This window comes from Pseudophryne corroboree, chromosome 2, assembly GCF_028390025.1.
Source record: "Pseudophryne corroboree isolate aPseCor3 chromosome 2, aPseCor3.hap2, whole genome shotgun sequence".
Classification (NCBI taxonomy): Eukaryota; Metazoa; Chordata; class Amphibia; order Anura; family Myobatrachidae; genus Pseudophryne; species Pseudophryne corroboree.
In genome coordinates, this window is record NC_086445.1 from 954,688,790 (window position 1) to 954,709,712 (window position 20,923).

The 20,923-nt window shown below is 44.4% G+C and overlaps 1 protein-coding gene across 3 annotated transcripts in view; it reads right to left on the reverse strand.

The window, feature by feature from the left end:
• The window catches only part of LOC135050134 (putative gastrointestinal growth factor xP4), a 48,324-nt gene that overhangs the window by 17,691 nt on the left and 9,710 nt on the right, over positions 1–20,923 (reverse strand). The window contains exons 6-7 of one of the 3 annotated variants that reach the window (XM_063956316.1): positions 3,194–3,337; positions 1,070–1,203 (exon numbers count right to left, since the gene is read on the reverse strand). The exons of 1 other annotated variant lie outside the window; for it this stretch is intronic. In XM_063956316.1, coding sequence (XP_063812386.1) covers positions 1,070–1,203; positions 3,194–3,337 — 278 coding nt within the window. The remainder of the gene's footprint in view (positions 1–1,069; positions 1,204–3,193; positions 3,338–20,923) is intronic. One more of the 3 variants, XM_063956314.1, reaches the window with a different exon arrangement.

Consider the following 20,923-nt stretch of genomic DNA (forward strand, 5'->3'; position numbering starts at 1 on the left):
TGGATTAAATGGAATTTGCCATGGACCTTATGCACCACCACAAAAGGAGACATGCACAAGCCGGGCAATGGTTTACATGTAAGGACTGCTCATGCAACCCAATTTTACTGCCACCTTCTGCCTAACCACATGGGGTAATTCCCTTGCAGACCTTAAAATCCTACACGAAACACCTTGAACTGTCAGGAATTGGCAAATGGAAGCTGAAACCATTTAACAAAAATTTGGCATCCACCCAATTAGGATACCGGAGCAACCATTTAGCCAATTACAACACAACTATGGGGGAAGTCACTTTACTTGGCACCTCTGCTATGCTCTGTCCCCCGGTTGCAGATTTGCAGCCCTTGGCAGGGTGACTGGCTCCGCAGATTCTACAGGAAAGTCGAAAACCATTCACATACCTGCTGCATTTAGAATCGTTAAAAGCAAAACACTTCCCTTTCACTGTGGACCCAGTATTTCTTTTCCCACCTGGAAAAGTCTTCTTGCCCTGACCATTAGATGGTTTTTTTCCCTGGTTGGTCACTTCCAGCCAAACCTAGACGTCCTTGAAACCCAAAAGGTAGCAGATTACCATTTTGATTTCACCAAAATGTATCACTCTTCAAACACAACCTTTGTTTTTCAAAATAAAAAATAAATATTTCACAAAATTCTTATACTTGTCTGGCCTGGTTTCCAAATGGCAAGCTTTAGAAACCTTTCAACCAATGGTGAGAACTCCGAAAAGCATTTTCACCTACCTCCCCTGCATTCTTATCCATCTCCAACCCCTTTCTCATTTCATACATAATGGCAAACACAGACGTATTTTCCTTTCCTAATTTTTTTCCTTCGTCCTCTTCCCAAACCCCTAGTTACTGCTGTGTTAGTGCAGTGAACCATTTTAGAAAACAGTGGCTCCATGGGAACTGCTGCCTTTTTTATGGCTCCTTAACCCCGCCAACCCAATTCACAACCTCACACGCAAACTAAATTCACTAACTTGCGCAAGCGCTTGGGGGAAACTGACCCATCGCTGCTAGCAGATGAAAATCAGATGATGCAGCAGAAACTTCATGCTCACCAGATCCTGAAGGGCTGGCAACTTTGCAGTTGTCGAAATGGAATCCACCCCTCCTACCGGAATAGTCTCCATGTATGGTCTCGAACCTTCGCTTGCCACAGGAGGAAGCACCGTAGATGAGTCACTGGCACTAGCTTCAGAAACAAACAGGTATTAAACTACCAACCACTCTAGCAAGCCCCTAGAGGAAACAAGAGTAGGCCACAGTGTTGCTCCAACTGAAACCGCCCCAGGTGAGGTTGGAAACTGGCCAAGTGATGGTAAATGACCTCGTAATGCACTGACCAGAGTGGGGTAACAGGGCATAGGCCCACCCTGACTGAAGGTCGGAAACCACGGCAGCCCGTACCTGCCCTGCCAAGAGTACCCATAGGGCCCCGTCTGCTGTGCTAGGGAATGAAACTGCTGCCAATGGGGAATTTGGCCAAATTTAGACACATGCAAAGTAATTGGCGTGAGCCCATCATCCCCAAGACACTAGGAGTGTGGCAAAAATCCTGAGCAATCCCAGAGAACTAGATGGATTGCACTATGTTCGGGGGTAGAAACTATGGAAGGCAACCCCTGGATGATAACTGGAGCTAACAGCATCTGTAAATATTGGTGGCCTATGCTGCTTGCTGTTGTGAAAGCCTGCAAGCCTAGCGACCCTGATGCTAAACTCCCACTCGACATGGCCCTAAAAGATGCAAAGGCTTATGGCTGCCCTGGCAGAGAAACTAACATGGCATCCTGTGCAGGAATTGCTGCAATGTATTGATATGCCAAGCAGGTGGCACCATAATTACATCTAACAGAACCAGCAGCCTGCTGTGCACCAGGTGTGGGCGTGCTGTCCCCTAAAATGGCAGGTGCAGGGTAACCAGAAGTAAACCTTATTATGGGGTCCGATATTGCAGTCCCACTGCAACCCTGGGTGCACTCCCCAGCCATGGGAGTCCTGGCTGGCCCCTCCGCAGCCTGGAATGTACCCTCACATCTGTATGCCCCAGGCATGGGTCCTGCGACCTCAGCACAGAGGCCTGGGAGCCAATTGCCTGCACCCACCACACTGGCAGTGCTAAACGCAGCTGTGATGCCTTGTCACAAGCACGCGTCACTATCCCCCAGTGCTCATGACCTCTGTGGTGCTACTGCTGACAGCAGGACACAGCTATGCTTGATACAGCCAGAGCATGAGGCTCTGACGGAGCAGGCTGGTCCACCATGCCTCCCACCCGCACATTCCCCCAGCCAACCCTGTATCAACAGCAAACCGCTGAGGTCAGCTGGTTGACCTCAGCAGGACGCCACAGGGCTGGAGCTAGTCTGCGGGCATGATGGAGGGAGCATGAAAATGTGGTAAGTGAAAGAATGGGAAAGGGGGGGGATAAGAAGTAAGAAAAATAAAAGGGGGTGAATGAATGGAGGGTGAAGAAAGAATAGATGGAATAAATGAGGTATAGAGCAGAAAAGAGGACAGCTAGAAGAAAGTGTATGTGAGCAAGAGCTATGCAAGGTAAATCAGGAGAGAAAGATAATGTAGTACGCTACCTTCCAAAACAAGAGGATTAAATATTCAAATTCATTATATAAACGCCAACAAAAAAAACACCCCTATACTCCCTGATAAGCTAAGTTTAGCCTACCACAAAAACAATCTGCCTAGCAACCAACTGACCTAGAGAGTCATTTTTGTGATGGGGTAAAGTTAAATAATTTTGTGCCTATGCAGCCCTCCTCTAATCTACTTGCATGTAATTAGAATGGCCTGTTTTGAAGAGCTTTGTCAGTGAAGTATAGTTCATGGAGCATACATGGCCTAGTGCTCACTTATCACAAGGCAATTTAGCGCCTTTGGTCAACTGATCATTTGGGTTCAGCTGTGTTAAAAATCAAAGTATATATATTTATTTATTTTTTTAGGAACAGTTAATCGAACAGTTCAACAAACTTTGAAAAGCTGGTTACAGGAAATTTCATCTTAAACAGTGGCATTTTCTTGTATACTGTGTAACCATGGCTAAGAGTAAGGGATTCACAAGATAAACTCTTAGAGCTGTGGGCCTAATTCATGTTGGTGCACCATCAAATCTGTAACCCTTAGCACTACATGCTCCCACACTCCATAACTCCACTCTATACCTGTACTTTTGGGGTAAAAACACCATATAACCCCAGGAACATTTGCATTAAAGCAGCAGCCTCTGGAATAGCATTCCTTAGCACTTATCCCGGGAAAACCGCAATCTTCACGCTCTTGGATGTCCACGCTACATTGCAGTATATCTGGATAGAGCAGAGCACACAACATCAGGACAATAGGAAATAATACAGTGCATGGCTAGAAAGCTGTAGCTCTACTGCAATGACTAACCCTAGACAGTGCCAAATACATAGGGTCCAACTAAGAACAGATTACAGCAGCAAATTTGTTAGCTAATGGGTAAAAGCATATGCACTGAAGGTGGGGCAGATATAACATGTGCAGAGAGAGTTAGATTTGGGTGGGGTGTGTTCAAACGGATATCTAAATTGCAGTGTAAAAATAAAGCAGCCAGTATTTACCCTGCACAGAAATATAACCCACCCAAAGCCAACATTGCACATGTTAAATCTGCCCCCCTTCCTGCAGTTTTGCCCATTAGCTAACAAATTTGCTGTTGCAATCAGATATGAATTACCCCCATAATTGTCAACCTTGCAAACATGTCCAAGATACATAGAAAACACAGTTTGATGAATCTAACTTAAAGGATATATTTTCACATGGAAATAATTTTCCATATACCTTACCACAGAAAATAAGAAAAACACTAAGAATTGCACTCAATACACACAGATAAAGAGGAATTGTTGTGGAGTTGGGATGCAGTAAAGATGCCAGCTGTTTGGGATTCTGACAGCTGGCAATCCGTTTGTAGGTATAGCAGATAGTTTAGGCTTAGGTGTCACCCGTGGGGTTAGGAACCCCTGTGGGAGGTTAGGTTTTAAGCACTGTGGGGGGGGGGGGGGGGGATGGTTAGGCTGCATGGAAGGTGACATTTTAGGCACGACCAATGGGATGCTAGTGTCAGGCACTAAGTGGGAAGGTTACGGTTAGGCTGTGGAAAAGGATGGTTAGTGTTAAGGTGTAGAGGAGAGAGGGAACAGTCAGGATTTACATTATCAGGATGCCAGCAATGGTATTCTGACTAATAGCATTCCATCACCTGGGATATACTGAATACATGGAGTTAGTCAATTTAAATACATAAAATATAGGGACCATGGAAAGAAGAAAATTTACAGAGACTTTACACCATACCATTGCCCCCTGGAACTTCATATAAGTTAGGAACTATGCATGAGTGGGCAGTGCTTGCTCTACCTGCCCACCCATTTGTGCGACATCATACAAGAAAGAGCATAACTGACAGTTATCCTGGGCATACACTAAACAATTATCTGGCAGGCTATCTATCCAGTCTGGATGGTGGGAATGAAAATCTGGTAATGTATAGGAGCAAATGTCAATTAACCATTTGCTCCCAAACACTGGAAAATGTCACAAAAATTATAGAATCAAACTGGGATAAACCCAAATTTTAACAAATTTGTTAAACTTCCATTTGAGTGTTTTGGAGTAAGTGGTTGATTGGCATCTACAGTATGAGAGTAAATGACAGATTTCCATTCCAACCAGCCAGTGTTGGACAGATGGTCTGCCAGATAATTATATAGTGCCTACCCAGCTTTACTGATGAAAGGCTTTATCACCTATGTACCTCATGACTGAAGTTTCCAAAAAAATGTTTATGTTACTATTGAAGTTGGATACACTAATATTTTCTGTCCAATCTAGCTGTTTGGAACAAAAATCTGCTAATATCTGGGAGCAAATGACCCCAAATTAACCCAGGAAATGCTTGAGTCAAAGCAACAATTCCTTACATACTGCAGCACTTATTGTGGGGTACCCACAATCCCTTCTGCTGTACAGTTCCACGTTATGGTTTGTCACTTGTGGTTGATGCAGTAAGGAAACAGCCAGAAGTTATAGCAGCTTAATTTTTTTTTTTTTTTAAAGAAACAATATATATGGAGCAATTTAGCTAGATCACAGGGCAATTTAGCTCCTTTGGTCAACTAATTTGGGTTCAGCTGTGTTAAAACTTGGGATCCAGTCTGAAGATACACTGTCTAGGTTGACAATGTTTAGGTCGACCACCAGAGGTTGACAGGTCAAAAGGTCGACACGAGTTTCTTTTTTTTTTACTTTCATACTTAACGATCCACGTGGACTACGATTGGAACAATAATCTGTGCCGAGCAAAGTGAAGGGGTTCCCGGTCACTCTACAAAGAAGACAACACCAAAAAACAAAAAAAAATAATGTCGACCTTTTGACCCGTCGACCTAGAAACCCTTTTGAACTCCCAACCTTGTTGACCTAAACATGGTCAACCTAGACACAGTTGATCTAATGATCCACACTGGTTAAAATCAAAAAGTATAATTTTTTTTGGAATTGTTAACCAAACAGTTGAACAAACTTTGAACAGCTGATAACAGGAAGTTTCAACTTAAACAATGGCATTTTCTTATATACTGTCTGGCCATGGCCAAGAAGGGATACACAAGCAAAACTTAGAGCTATGGTATTATCCATGTTTCTCCAGCAGGGTCCACAGTTTATCCACAGGATAACAATGGGATATGATGGAGCGACAGCAAATTGGCACCAGTCAAAAGCTTTCTGGCCTTCCAGGTTGCAACGGGCCCATCCATATATCCCCGCTTAATTGGCTCAGGCAAATCAGTTTGTTTGGTGCGGCAGGAGCCGGACCACAGTCAGAGGGCTGCTGTTTTTAGCAGCCCTAAGCTTTCTTATTTTACTTTTACAGTCTTACTAGTTTGAGTGATCTTTCTAGACAGTGTCTTATACACTTAGAAAGTCGCTCCAACAACACTCCGCCAGGTCGTAACAATGCTTAACCACGAGTACAGTGCTGTTTCGGCGGGTGTCTGTCTGATATACTAGCAGGTGCAGCAGAGGTTACCAGGCTGTGGCCGGAGCATGGGGAGAAGGTAAGGAATTGGTTCCACTTAGCTAGATGGATTATGTACACAGCCACACTGTTTTGGGAGGAGACTACCAAACAGTAGCTGATGCAGGTGCACCAGCGCTAGGCCTTAGGGATCATAGGCTCCAGAAATAGCAAGAGGCCATGATCCCTAGGGTAGATGTCAGCAAAAGGGGGGGGGGGGGGGGAAGGGAGTCAGATGCTCTCCTGGTCACCCCTCCCCCCGGTTCATGACAAGTTTCCTCAGAGTCTCCCGCCATGAACTGATTCCTCGCTTCTGTCCTAGACACTGCACGAGGGGACCCAGATGCAGCATAGGTGGCTGTGTGACCGGTGCATCTGTGTTCACCGAGTGTCTGTGTTCACTACAGGTTCATGGGGCTGCAGTGTACACTAGTAGCGTCTGGATCCACTCAGCGTTCGCATTGATCGATCCTTGAAGTGAGGAGAGTCTACCTGTATTCCACCGAGTGGGGGCTGTACAGCACTAAATCTCTATCTACCCTATTGAGTACTAATAGTTCGATAAGTACCTATTGCCTACGAGTCTGTATATATTTACTGTTTTTCACATTGCATCTGAATAAGTTTGATCTGTTTAAACTAGAGATGAGCGGGTTCGGTTTCTCTGAAACCGAACCCGCACGAACTTCATGTTTTTTTCACGGGTCCGAGCAGACTCTGATCCTCCCGCCTTGCTCGGTTAACCCGAGCGCGCCCGAACGTCATCATGACGCTGTCGGATTCTCGCGAGACTCGGATTCTATATAAGGAGCCGCGCGTCGCCGCCATTTTCACACGTGCATTGAGATTGATAGGGAGAGGACGTGGCTGGCGTCCTCTCCATTAGAAATTAGATTAGAAGAGAGAGAGAGATTGTGCAGAGTCAGACAGAGATTACCACAGTGACCAGTGCAGTTGTTGTTAGTTAACTTTTATTTATTTTAATATAATATATCCGTTCTCTGCTATATCCGTTCTCTGCCTGAAAAAAAACGATACACAGCAGCAGCCAGTCACACAGTGTGACTCAGTCTGTGTGCACTCAGCTCAGCCCAGTGTGCTGCACATCAATGTATAAAAGGCAAAGCTTATAATAATTGTGGGGGAGACTGGGGAGCACTGCAGGTTGTTATAGCAGGAGCCCCCAGGAGTACATAATATTATATTAATTTAAAATTAAACAGTGCACACTTTTGCTGCAGGAGTGCCACTGCCAGTGTGACTAGTGGTGACCAGTGCCTGACCACCAGTATAGTAGTATATTGTTGTATGTATTGTATACTATCTCTTTATCAACCAGTCTATATTAGCAGCAGACACAGTACAGTGCGGTAGTTCACGGCTGTGGCTACCTCTGTGTCGGCAGTCGGAACTCGGCAGGCAGTCCGTCCATCCATAATTGTATTACAATATATACCACCTAACCGTGGTATTTTTTTTTCTTTCTTTATACCGTCGTCATAGTGTCATACTAGTTGTTACGAGTATACTACTATCTCTTTATCAACCAGTGTACAGTGCGGTAGTTCACGGCTGTGGCTACCTCTGTGTCGGCAGTCGGCAGGCAGTCCGTCCATCCATAATTGTATTATTATTATAATATATACCACCTAACCGTGGTTTTTTTTTCATTCTTTATACCGTCGTCATAGTGTCATACTAGTTGTTACGAGTATACTACTATCTCTTTATCAACCAGTGTACAGTGCGGTAGTTCACGGCTGTGGCTACCTCTGTGTCGGCAGTCGGCAGGCAGTCCGTCCATCCATAATTGTATTATTATTATAATATATACCACCTAACTGTGGTATTTTTTTTTCTTTCTTTATACCGTCGTCATAGTGTCATACTAGTTGTTACGAGTATACTACTATCTCTTTATCAACCAGTGTACAGTGCGGTAGTTCACGGCTGTGGCTACCTCTGTGTCGGCAGTCGGCAGGCAGGCAGTCCGTCCATCCATAATTGTATTATTATTATTATAATATATACCACCTAACCGTGGTTTTTTTTTCATTCTTTATACCGTCGTCATAGTGTCATACTAGTTGTTACGAGTATACTACTATCTCTTTATCAACCAGTGTACAGTGCGGTAGTTCACGGCTGTGGCTACCTCTGTGTCGGCAGTCGGCAGGCAGTCCGTCCATCCATAATTGTATTATTATTATAATATATACCACCTAACTGTGGTATTTTTTTTTCTTTCTTTATACCGTCGTCATAGTGTCATACTAGTTGTTACGAGTATACTACTATCTCTTTATCAACCAGTGTACAGTGCGGTAGTTCACGGCTGTGGCTACCTCTGTGTCGGCAGTCGGCAGGCAGTCCGTCCATCCATAATTGTATTATTATTATAATATATACCACCTAACCGTGGTTTTTTTTTCATTCTTTATACCGTCGTCATAGTGTCATACTAGTTGTTACGAGTATACTACTATCTCTTTATCAACCAGTGTACAGTGCGGTAGTTCACGGCTGTGGCTACCTCTGTGTCGGCAGTCGGCAGGCAGTCCGTCCATCCATAATTGTATTATTATTATAATATATACCACCTAACTGTGGTATTTTTTTTTCTTTCTTTATACCGTCGTCATAGTGTCATACTAGTTGTTACGAGTATACTACTATCTCTTTATCAACCAGTGTACAGTGCGGTAGTTCACGGCTGTGGCTACCTCTGTGTCGGCAGTCGGCAGGCAGTCCGTCCATCCATAATTGTATTATTATTATTATAATATATACCACCTAACCGTGGTTTTTTTTTCATTCTTTATACCGTCGTCATAGTGTCATACTAGTTGTTACGAGTATACTACTATCTCTTTATCAACCAGTGTACAGTGCGGTAGTTCACGGCTGTGGCTACCTCTGTGTCGGCAGTCGGCAGGCAGTCCGTCCATCCATAATTGTATTATTATAATATATACCACCTAACCGTGGTTTTTTTTTCATTCTTTATACCGTCGTCATAGTGTCATACTAGTTGTTACGAGTATACTACTATCTCTTTATCAACCAGTGTACAGTGCGGTAGTTCACGGCTGTGGCTACCTCTGTGTCGGCAGTCGGCAGGCAGTCCGTCCATCCATAATTGTATTATTATTATAATATATACCACCTAACCGTGGTATTTTTTTTTCTTTCTTTATACCGTCGTCATAGTGTCATACTAGTTGTTACGAGTATACTACTATCTCTTTATCAACCAGTGTACAGTGCGGTAGTTCACGGCTGTGGCTACCTCTGTGTCGGCAGTCGGCAGGCAGTCCGTCCATCCATAATTGTATTATTATTATAATATATACCACCTAACCGTGGTTTTTTTATACCACCTAACCGTGGCAGTCCGTCCATAATTGTATACTAGTATCCAATCCATCCATCTCCATTGTTTACCTGAGGTGCCTTTTAGTTCTGCCTATAAAATATGGAGAACAAAAAAGTTGAGGTTCCAAAATTAGGGAAAGATCAAGATCCACTTCCACCTCGTGCTGAAGCTGCTGCCACTAGTCATGGCCGAGACGATGAAATGCCAGCAACGTCGTCTGCCAAGGCCGATGCCCAATGTCATAGTACAGAGCATGTCAAATCCAAAACACCAAATATCAGAAAAAAAAGGACTCCAAAACCTAAACTAAAATTGTCGGAGGAGAAGCGTAAACTTGCCAATATGCCATTTACCACACGGAGTGGCAAGGAACGGCTGAGGCCCTGGCCTATGTTCATGGCTAGTGGTTCAGCTTCACATGAGGATGGAAGCACTCAGCCTCTCGCTAGAAAAATGAAACGACTCAAGCTGGCAAAAGCACAGCAAAGAACTGTGCGTTCTTCGAAATCCCAAATCCACAAGGAGAGTCCAATTGTGTCGGTTGCGATGCCTGACCTTCCCAACACTGGATGTGAAGAGCATGCGCCTTCCACCATTTGCACGCCCCCTGCAAGTGCTGGAAGGAGCACCCGCAGTCCAGTTCCTGATAGTGAGATTGAAGATGTCAGTGTTGAAGTCCACCAGGATGAGGAGGATATGGGTGTTGCTGGCGCTGGGGAGGAAATTGACAAGGAGGATTCTGATGGTGAGGTGGTTTGTTTAAGTCAGGCACCCGGGGAGACACCTGTTGTCCGTGGGACGAATATGGCCGTTGACATGCCAGGTGAAAATACCAAAAAAATCAGCTCTTCGGTGTGGAGGTATTTCACCAGAAATGCGGACAACAGGTGTCAAGCCGTGTGTTCCCTTTGTCAAGCTGTAATAAGTAGGGGTAAGGACGTTAACCACCTCGGAACATCCTCCCTTATACGTCACCTGCAGCGCATTCATAATAAGTCAGTGACAAGTTCAAAAACTTTGGGTGACAGCGGAAGCACTCCACTGACCAGTAAATCCCTTCCTCTTGTAACCAAGCTCACGCAAACCACCCCACCAACTCCCTCAGTGTCAATTTCCTCCTTCCCCAGGAATGCCAATAGTCCTGCAGGCCATGTCACTGGCAATTCTGACGATTCCTCTCCTGCCTGGGATTCCTCCGATGCATCCTTGCGTGTAACGCCTACTGCTGCTGGCGCTGCTGTTGTTGCTGCTGGGAGTCGATGGTCATCCCAGAGAGGAAGTCGTAAGACCACTTTTACTACTTCCACCAAGCAATTGACTGTCCAACAGTCATTTGCGAGGAAGATTAAATATCACAGCAGTCATCCTACTGCAAAGCGGATAACTGAGGCCTTGACATCCTGGGTGGTGAGAAACGTGGTTCCGGTATCCATCATTACTGCAGAGCCAACTAAAGACTTGTTGGAGGTACTGTGTCCCCGGTACCAAATACCATCTAGGTTCCATTTCTCTAGGGTTGCGATACCGAAAATGTACACAGACCTCAGAAAAAGAGTCACCAGTGTCCTAAAAAATGCAGCTGTACCCAATGTCCACTTAACCACGGACATGTGGACAAGTGGAGCAGGGCAGGGTCAGGACTATATGACTGTGACAGCCCACTGGGTAGATGTATGGACTCCCGCCGCAAGAACAGCAGCGGCGGCACCAGTAGCAGCATCTCGCAAACGCCAACTCGTTCCTAGGCAGGCTACGCTTTGTATCACCGGTTTCCAGAATACGCACACAGCTGAAAACCTCTTACGGCAACTGAGGAAGATCATCGCGGAATGGCTTACCCCAATTGGACTCTCCTGTGGATTTGTGGCATCGGACAACGCCAGCAATATTGTGCGTGCATTACATCTGGGCAAATTCCAGCACGTCCCATGTTTTGCACATACCTTGAATTTGGTGGTGCAGAATTTTTTAAAAAACGACAGGGGCGTGCAAGAGATGCTGTCGGTGGCCAGAAAAATTGCGGGACACTTTCGGCGTACAGGCAGCACGTACAGAAGACTGGAGCACCACCAAAAACGCCTGAACCTGCCCTGCCATCATCTGAAGCAGGAGGTGGTAACGAGGTGGAATTCAACCCTCTATATGCTTCAGAGGTTGGAGGAGCAGCAAAAGGCCATTCAAGCCTATACAACTGACCACGATATAGGAGGTGGAATGCACCTGTCTCAAGCGCAGTGGAGAATGATTTCAACGTTGTGCAAGGTTCTGCAACCTTTTGAACTTGCCACACGTGAAGTCAGTTCAGACACTGCCAGCCTGAGTCAGGTCATTCCCCTCATCAGGCTTTTGCAGAAGAAGCTAGAGACATTGAAGGAGGAGCTAAGACAGAGCGATTCCGCTAGGCATGTGGATGGAGCCCTTAATTCGCTTAACAAGGATTCACGGGTGGTCAATCTGTTGAAATCAGAGCACTACATTTTGGCCACCGTGCTCGATCCTAGATTTAAAACCTACCTTGGATCTCTCTTTCCGGCGCACACAAGTCTGCTGGGTTTCAAAGACCTGCTGGTGAGAAAATTGTCAAGTCAAGCGGAACGCGACCTGTCAACATCTCCTCCTTCACATTCTCCCGCAACTGGGGTTGCGAGGAAAAGGCTCAGAATTCCGAGCCCACCCGCTGGCGGTGATGCAGGGCAGTCTGGAGCGACTGCTGATGCTGACATCTGGTCCGGACTGAAGGACCTGACAACCATTACGGACATGTCGTCTACTGTCACTGCATATGATTCTATCACCATTGATAGAATGGTGGAGGATTATATGAGTGACCGCATCCAAGTAGGCACGTCACACAGTCCGTACTTATACTGGCAGGAAAAAGAGGCAATTTGGAGGCCCTTGCACAAACTGGCTTTATTCTACCTAAGTTGCCCTCCCACAAGTGTGTACTCCGAAAGAGTGTTTAGTGCCGCCGCTCACCTTGTCAGCAATCGGCGTACGAGGTTACATCCAGAAAATGTGGAGAAGATGATGTTCATTAAAATGAATTATAATCAATTCCTCCGCGGAGACATTGACCAGCAGCAATTGCCTCCACAAAGTACACAGGGAGCTGACATGGTGGATTCCAGTGGGGACGAATTGATAATCTGTGAGGAGGGGGATGTACACGGTGATATATCGGAGGATGATGATGGAGGTGGACATCTTGCCTCTGTAGAGCCAGTTTGTGCAAGGAGAGATTAATTGCTTCTTTTTTGGTGGGGGTCCAAACCAACCCGTCATTTCAGTCACAGTCGTGTGGCAGACCCTGTCACTGAAATGATGGGTTGGTTAAAGTGTGCATGTCCTGTTTTGTTTATACAACATAAGGGTGGGTGGGAAGGGCCCAAGGACAATTCCATCTTGCACCTCTTTTTTCTTTTATTTTTCTTTGCGTCATGTGCTGTTTGGGGAGGGTTTTTTGGAAGGGACATCCTGCGTGACACTGCAGTGCCACTCCTAGATGGGCCCGGTGTTTGTGTCGGCCACTAGGGTCGCTAATCTTACTCACACAGCTACCTCATTGCGCCTCTTTTTTTCTTTGCGTCATGTGCTGTTTGGGGAGGGTTTTTTGGAAGGGACATCCTGCGTGACACTGCAGTGCCACTCCTAGATGGGCCCGGTGTTTGTGTCGGCCACTAGGGTCGCTTATCTTACTCACACAGCGACCTCGGTGCAAATTTTAGGACTAAAAATAATATTGTGAGGTGTGATGTGTTCAGAATAGGCTGAAAATGAGTATAAATTATGTTTTTTGAGGTTAATAATACTTTGGGATCAAAATTACCCCCAAATTCTATGATTTAAGCTGTTTTTTAGGGTTTTTTGAAAAAAACACCCGAATCCAAAACACACCCGAATCCGACAAAAAAAATTCGGTGAGGTTTTGCCAAAACGCGGTCGAACCCAAAACACGGCCGCGGAACCGAACCCAAAACCCGAAAAATTTCCGGCGCTCATCTCTAGTTTAAACATGATCAGTAATATGTTCTGCTACATACTAAAACACGTGTTTGTAGTTGATGTGCTCATATTGCTAGTGTATAATATGTGACTGCTAGTGTGATTGCCGACTTTACTATAGGTTTGTCAGTCGTTTTCTCTGATCCTCAATGCTGGTGCATGGGTAGGGTCAGATTGTATGTCACTTTTAGAAGGTTTAAAGTGATTAGTCACAAATTGTGTAGTACACTGTGAAAGTGCTGATTATTTATCAAGAGCGGTAAAGGTGAGGAAGGTACACTCACAGCAACACCACTTGTATCATGTTTGTCTTGGAAAACTGTATTACAGTATCCGCAGAATCTGGTTCAGGATGATTTGTGTGCAAATGGTTTTAGTTTTCTACAAAATACAAGGCAGATCCCTGTACAACATCAGGTACAGATGGATCCACCTTGGGCTATGTTTGCACAGACCTTGTCCAGTATAGCTGAATGGATAATTCCTACAGCTTCTGTACCAGGAATGGGTTACACTATTATCCCTTACATGCATCTCCTTACCGACGGTATATAATTTCGCCCAGCAGCTTCTCAAATGAAACAAATGGATAATCTGATGGTAAGTAAATCTTCACTTTCACAGGTTACACGAGGATTCATCAGAAGATGAAAGCTCAATTAATTCTACTTCGGCATACAAAGAGGAGGAAGGTCTCAGCTCAGTGGATATAGCCGAGTTAGAGCAATGAAAGCCATTCTATCCTTAGAGGATTCAGCAGAGCTGGTGTTGAAAACCAAGGCACCTGTGTTTAAACATCCCAAAACAGTTAATACTGAGTTTCCAGGGTCAGATCAGCTGACAGAAATCATGGAAGAGGCTTGGCCTACACCCAATAAATCATTTAGATGCCAATTATCCTCTTCCAGCTGGGGATAGTTTAAAAAGAGGTAGCTCCTATTGCCTTTGCCATCATAAAACGATGTCATGGATAGGAGGGTGGATGGGTTTCTAAAAACCATATTTTCCCTGTCCAGGGCAGTCATAAGGCCAGCCATGGTTTCAGCTTAGATGGCAAAGGCAGTGGCTGCATGTGCAGATACATTGGAGAGGGATGTTTTCAGTAGCTTCTAGAGAGCAGAAATACCATATAACTCATAAACAGGCTGCAATATTCTTGGAAGCAGCAGAATTAGGGGTACTAACACCTCCAGGGCATCAGCTTTCAATAGCTGCTTGCAGAGCAGTTTGGTTACATACATTGAAAGCAGATTCAGAATCCAAGGTGGTTTTGGAATTTCTGCCTTTTTCTGGAAATTCTCTTTGGTAAAGAATTGACAGATATTCTGGAGTCAGAAGCAGACTCCAAAAAGGTCAAGCTTCCTTCAATATTACAAACCTAACGTTCTGGGTTTTCTGCCCTTCTGGTCTCAAGGAAAAAAAAAGTTAAATGGAAAAAGCGACAGCAAGCCCCAATACAACAAGTCTGGTAAAACCTAAAAAAATAAAAAAATAAAAAATATTTGGGCTAACAGAGGGCCAGCTTCCAAATCAGAAGATAAGCCATCAGCCTGATGGTGCGGGTCTCCAACTGGGGAACAACTTCAGTTTGCACAGATGCCTGGGTGCAGGTAGTGGCATCTCTAGGTTATGCTTTTCCCTTCAAGAAGCATCCTCCTCAAAGGTTTTTCTGTACCAGCCTGTCTCTGGTAGAGACAAAGGCCAGGGCTTTGCAAGAAGCAGTTCAGAAATTGCTTCAGTCAGGAGTAATTATTCCAGTTCCCCCTGCACAACTAGGACAGGGTTTTTACTCCAACCTATTTCTGGTTCAGAAGCCAAATGGGTCATTTTGTCCCATTCTCAATCTCAAAATGCTGAACAAATACATTTGAGTACCTCTGTTTCACATGGAGATGTTACGTTCCATAATCTTGGCCATGGAGCCAGGGGGATTATATGGTATCCCTGGATATACAGGATGCTTACCTACATGTTCCTATAGCACTGTCACATCAATGTTCTCAGGTTCACTATCCTCCAACAGCATTTTCAGTTCCAGGCTCTACCCTTTAGGTTGACCACAGCTCCCAGAGTATTTACCAAGATTTTGGCGGTTATGGCAGCTTATCTCTACCAGCAGGGGATAAGAATTTTCACATCCCTCAACAAGCTTTTAATACTGGCACAGTCACAGGAATTGCGCCCATGTCATCTTCAGACATGTCTGCAGAAACATGGGTCACTCATAAATTGGGCAAAATAGTCTGTAATTCAGTCACGATGGATGACTCACTTGGGGGCTGTACTGGATTCAGGTCTGCAGAGTAATTTTACCTCAGAACAAGATATTCAAGGTTCAGTCAAGGATTCAGGACTTGCTACACAGTAAAACTGTATCCATTCACACAGCAATGCAAGTGATGGGCTTGATGGTGTCAACATTCAACATGGTGGAGTATGCACAATTCCACTCAAAACTTCTGCAGCGTCTAATTCTTGCCAAATGGAATGGATAACATCAGACTATAAACAGACTATGGTACTTTCGGTAAAAGAAGGTTATTAGACTGGTGGCAACAGACATCCCATCTAGACAAAGGGAGACCCTTTTGGATATCAGATTGGGAGATTTGGACAAGAGACGCCAGTCTTCAGGGCTGGGGAGCAGTGTCTAGAAGATTGTGTTTACAGGGGCAATGGACCAAAGAAGAAGGTTGCCTGCCAATAAATGTGTTGGAACGTCAGGCCATATACATGGCACCGATTCAGGCAAAAAAACATTCTTCAAGAAAAACCAGTCCAGATCCGCTTGGACAACGCAACGGCAAGAGTGTACCTCAACCATCAGGGAGGAACTCAGCCAAAAAGCAATGAAGGAGGCAATTCGCATACTGACGTGAACAGAACTTACCATCCAGCCTTGTCCGCAGTATTCATTCTGGGAGTCCTAAACTGGGAAGCGTACTCTCAGTCGGCACCATTCAAGCAAGCGAATGGGCTCTATACCCAGAGGTCTTCCAGACTCAAGTAAACAAATGGAGGTTGCCAGAGAGATCTCATGGTGTCCCGTCTGAAAAACAAAGTGCCTGCATACAGGTCAAGAACAAAGGATCCCAGAGAAATCTTTGTGGATGCCTTGGCAGTAAGATGGGACTGTCATCTGGCTTATGCGTTTCCTCTGATCAACCCATTACCCAGGGTGGTGAGGAAAATAAAGCAAGGAAGGGGTGCAATGATAGTAATAGCTCCTGCTTGGCCAGGAAGGCATTGGTATACGGATCTACAGAGCATGTCGATGGATGCTCCATTTCTGCGTCAGACCTACTGAAGCGGGGTCATTGTTATCACAGACATCTGTACCGACTGGCTGATGGCATGGCTCTTGAAACCTCTATCCTGAAGTCAAGAGGATTCTCACAGCAGGTAATTCAAACAATGCTCAGAGCAAGAGAGAAGAGTGTCTTTGTGAGGGCACTGGTAGGAACCATGTAGATCCTTAAGGCACGGACTACATCCAATGATGCATCTCCTGCAGAAAGGTCTGACCCTAGGAAGGCTGGGACTACAATTTATTCATTAAGATGGAATTTAGACACCACCTTAGGAAGATAACCAGATTTGGTTTTGAGACCTACATCTGAACAGAAAAAAAAAACCCACACAAAAGGAGTGACATCATTTAATGTTGAAGGCAGAGGTAATGTAGATTCACACCAATTGAATTACATGCGTTTCTACTTTGGTAGCCACCTCCCTTTTTAAACCATCCCCAGCTGGAAGAGGATAATGGGAATTCCATTTCTTTGGAATTCCCAACTTCTTATTGGGTGTTACCCAAGCCTCTTGCATAATTTCCGTAGGCTGTTCTGACCCAGGAAATTCAGTCCTGACTGTTTTGGGACGTTTAAATAAAAAGGTGCCTTAGATTTTATCAAAAGCTCTGCTACTTCCTCTATGGATAGAATGGCTTTCATAGCACTAATTAACTTAGGTATGTCCACTGAACCAAGAACTTCACACTTGTCTCTGTATGTAGACCTGGATTGTGACGAGTCCTCAACTGAAACACGTGTAGACCATGAAGAGGTTGTTTCATGTCTATGTGATTTACTTCCCACCGGCCTTTCAGCCTGGTTTTGTTGAAAGGCTGCAGATTCCTGGACTGATTGTGATAAACCCCAGGGGGAATGTTGCATGTAAGGTTTAATAGGGTAACCTATCCCTGGTTTATATAGGTTATAGGAGATGGCAATATCTGCTCAGCTGTACTGGATGTCTGTGCAAAAGTAGCCCATGAGGGTACGACTTGAACCCGTGACTGCCTTTGATTATTCAGGAGGCTTTGATGAAAACAAACAGTTTGCATGTAACACATTTTGAACCAGTTCTTGAAAGGTTAACCCAGCTTTGCAAGACAAACATGAAATGAGTGTTGGTGCTGCTGTGGAGAGTATCCTCTCCACCCTTACCTCTTAGGGATGATAAAAAAAAAAAAAAAAAACCACACACGTGTACAGTGTTAACTACAGAATCTGTGACTGAAATCACTTTAAAACTTGTTAAAGTAAAATACAATCCAATCCCTCCCTGCTTTGCACCAGCATTGAGTATCGGAATACACAGAAACTGACAGAAATAGCAAAGTCATCAATCACACTAGCAACCAGTCACAGGTTATACATTAATAAGCAATGTGCACATTCAACTACAGATACACTTCAAGTATATAGGAGAAACATTACTGTAATACATTGTATAGGACTCAATGTATTTAGTTGCACAGTGAAAGAAACAGCAGCAACGTTTAGACTCTTATGCATCAGGCACTTATCCAACTAAGTGTACTTAATGGTAGAGACTTCGTGCTGTATCATCCAGCTCAGGAGAGGGGGATACAGGGAGACTTCACCCCGCTTCCAGGATTGATCAATAAGTTAGTGAACACCGAGTAGATCCAGATGCTAATAGTGTACAAAAATGACCAGTGAACACAAACAAACCAGTCACAGCCAACTCGGTTGCAACTGGGTCCTTTTAGATACACTGCATCTCAGATGGAAGTGGGAAACTAGTCATGAAATGGGGTAGGTGCGCATCTTACTCCGCACATCAACCCCAGGGATTGCAGCCTCACATTAATCCCTGGGGCCTAGTGCTGGTGTACCAGAGGTGGCAGCCATATCAGAGACGGTTTGGTAGTCACCTTCCCAAGAACAGTGCGGCTGTGTCTGCTAAGCAGAACCAATGCCTCACCTTCTCCCTGTGCTCCAGCCACAGCCTGGTAATGTCCCCTGGACTTGCTCGTACACCTGACAGACCCACCAAGACAGCACTGTACACATGGGTAAGTGTTGTTGCGACCCAGCAACAACACTTACCCATGACTTGGAGGAAACTGGTCATGACCCAATGTTTTTCCTGTGAATAACCTGTGGACCCTGCTGGAGAAACTTATCAGTTGGCAACTATGCATGAGTAGACGGTACTTGCTCTCTATATATGCCCACCCATTTGTGAGACATAAGAAAGCATTCCTAACAATTAAGCTGGGAATACACCATTTATCTGGTAAACCATCTGTCCAATCTGTCTGGTTGGAATGAAAATCTGGTCATGTATCAACTATTTTTCCAAAACACTAATATGGAGACAAATGGTCAGACAAGTTGGTTAAAACAAATAATCAACCTATTTTTATTTATTTATTTTACTAGTTTTGCCCGTTTTCCAGCGTTTGGGAGTAAATGGTTGATTGTCATTTGCTCTCATACATTACCAAATTTTTATTCCAACTAACCAGATTGGAAAGATAGCCTGCCAGATAGTTGTATAGTGTATACCTAGCTTTACTGATGAATCTATTTGCCTAAAAGGCATTACTACTAGTGCACCTCATGACTGAAGTATCCCATCACTTATTTATTGTAGGTTACTACTTAGAGGTGTGAGCATCATGTAGTATTATGAGACACAATGTTCATCACATTCTGTATTAATGTCTCTGGTTCCCAGTTAATAGATATGAAGCAATGTAAAAAAAATTACAGATGTGCATGTTTGAATTTACTCACTGAGTTAATGCCAAAATTAATGCCAGTTCAGATTTATCCCAGTTTCTTATAGTGATGTGCACCGGAAATTTTTCGGGTTTTGGATTTGGTTCCGCGGCCGTGTTTTGGATTCGGACGCATTTTTGCAAAACCTCCCTGAAAATTGTCAGATTCGGGTGTGTTTTGGATTCGGGTGTTTTAAAAAAAAAAAAAAAAAAAAACACCCTCAAAAACAGCTTTAATCATAGAATGTGGGGGTCATTTTGATCCCATAATATTATTAACCTCAATAACCATAATTTACACTCATATTCAGTCTATTCTGAACACCTCAATATTATTTTTAGTCCTAAAATTTGCACTGAGGTCGCTGGATAGCTAAGCTAAGCGACACAAGTGGCCGACACAAACACCTGGCACATCTAGGAGGGGCACTGCAGTGTCAGACAGGATGGCACTACAAAAAAATAGTCCCCAAACAGCACATGATGCAAAGGAAAAAAAAAAAAAAAGGCGCAATGAGGTAGCTGTGTGACTAAGCTAAGCGACCCAAGTGGCTGACACAAACACATGGCCCATCTAGGAGTGGCACTGCAGTTTTCTAGCGAGAGGATGAGTGCTTCCATCCTCATGTGAAGCTGAACCACTAGCCATGAACATAGGCCAGGGCCTCAGCCGTTCCTTGCCACTCCGTGTCGTAAATGGCATATTGGCAAGTTTACGCTTCTCCTCAGACGCTTTTAATTTTGATTTTTGGGTCATTTTACTGAACTCTTGTTTTTTGGATTTTACATGCTCTCTACTATGACATTGGGCATCGGCCTTGGCAGACGACGTTGATGGCCTTTCATCGTCTCGGCCATGACTAGTGGCAGCAGCTTCAGCACGAGGTGGAAGTGGATCTTGATCTTTCCCTATTTTACCCTCCACATTTTTGTTCTCCATTTTTTAATGTGTGGAATTATATGCCAGTATCAATAGCAATGGCCTACTACTATATATACTGTGCTCAACTGAAATGCACCACAGGTATGGATGGATAGTATACTTGACGACACAGAGGTAGGTAGAGCAGTGGCCTTCCATACCGTACTGCTATATATACTGGTGGTCACTGTCAGCAAAACTCTGCACTGTACTCCTCCTATATAATACTGCTGGTCCCCAGTCCCCACAATAAAGCAGTGTGAGCACAGATATATGCAGCACACTGAGCACAGATATGGAGCGTTTTTCAGGCAGAGATCGTATAATACTGGTGGTCACTGGTCAGCAAAACTCTGCACTGTACTCCTCCTATATAATACTGCTGGTCCCCAGTCCCCACAATTAAGCAATAAGCACAAATATTTGCATCAACATTAATAAACGGAGAGGACGCCAGCCACGACCTATCCCTAACATTTCCAATGCACGAGTGAAAATGGCGGCGATG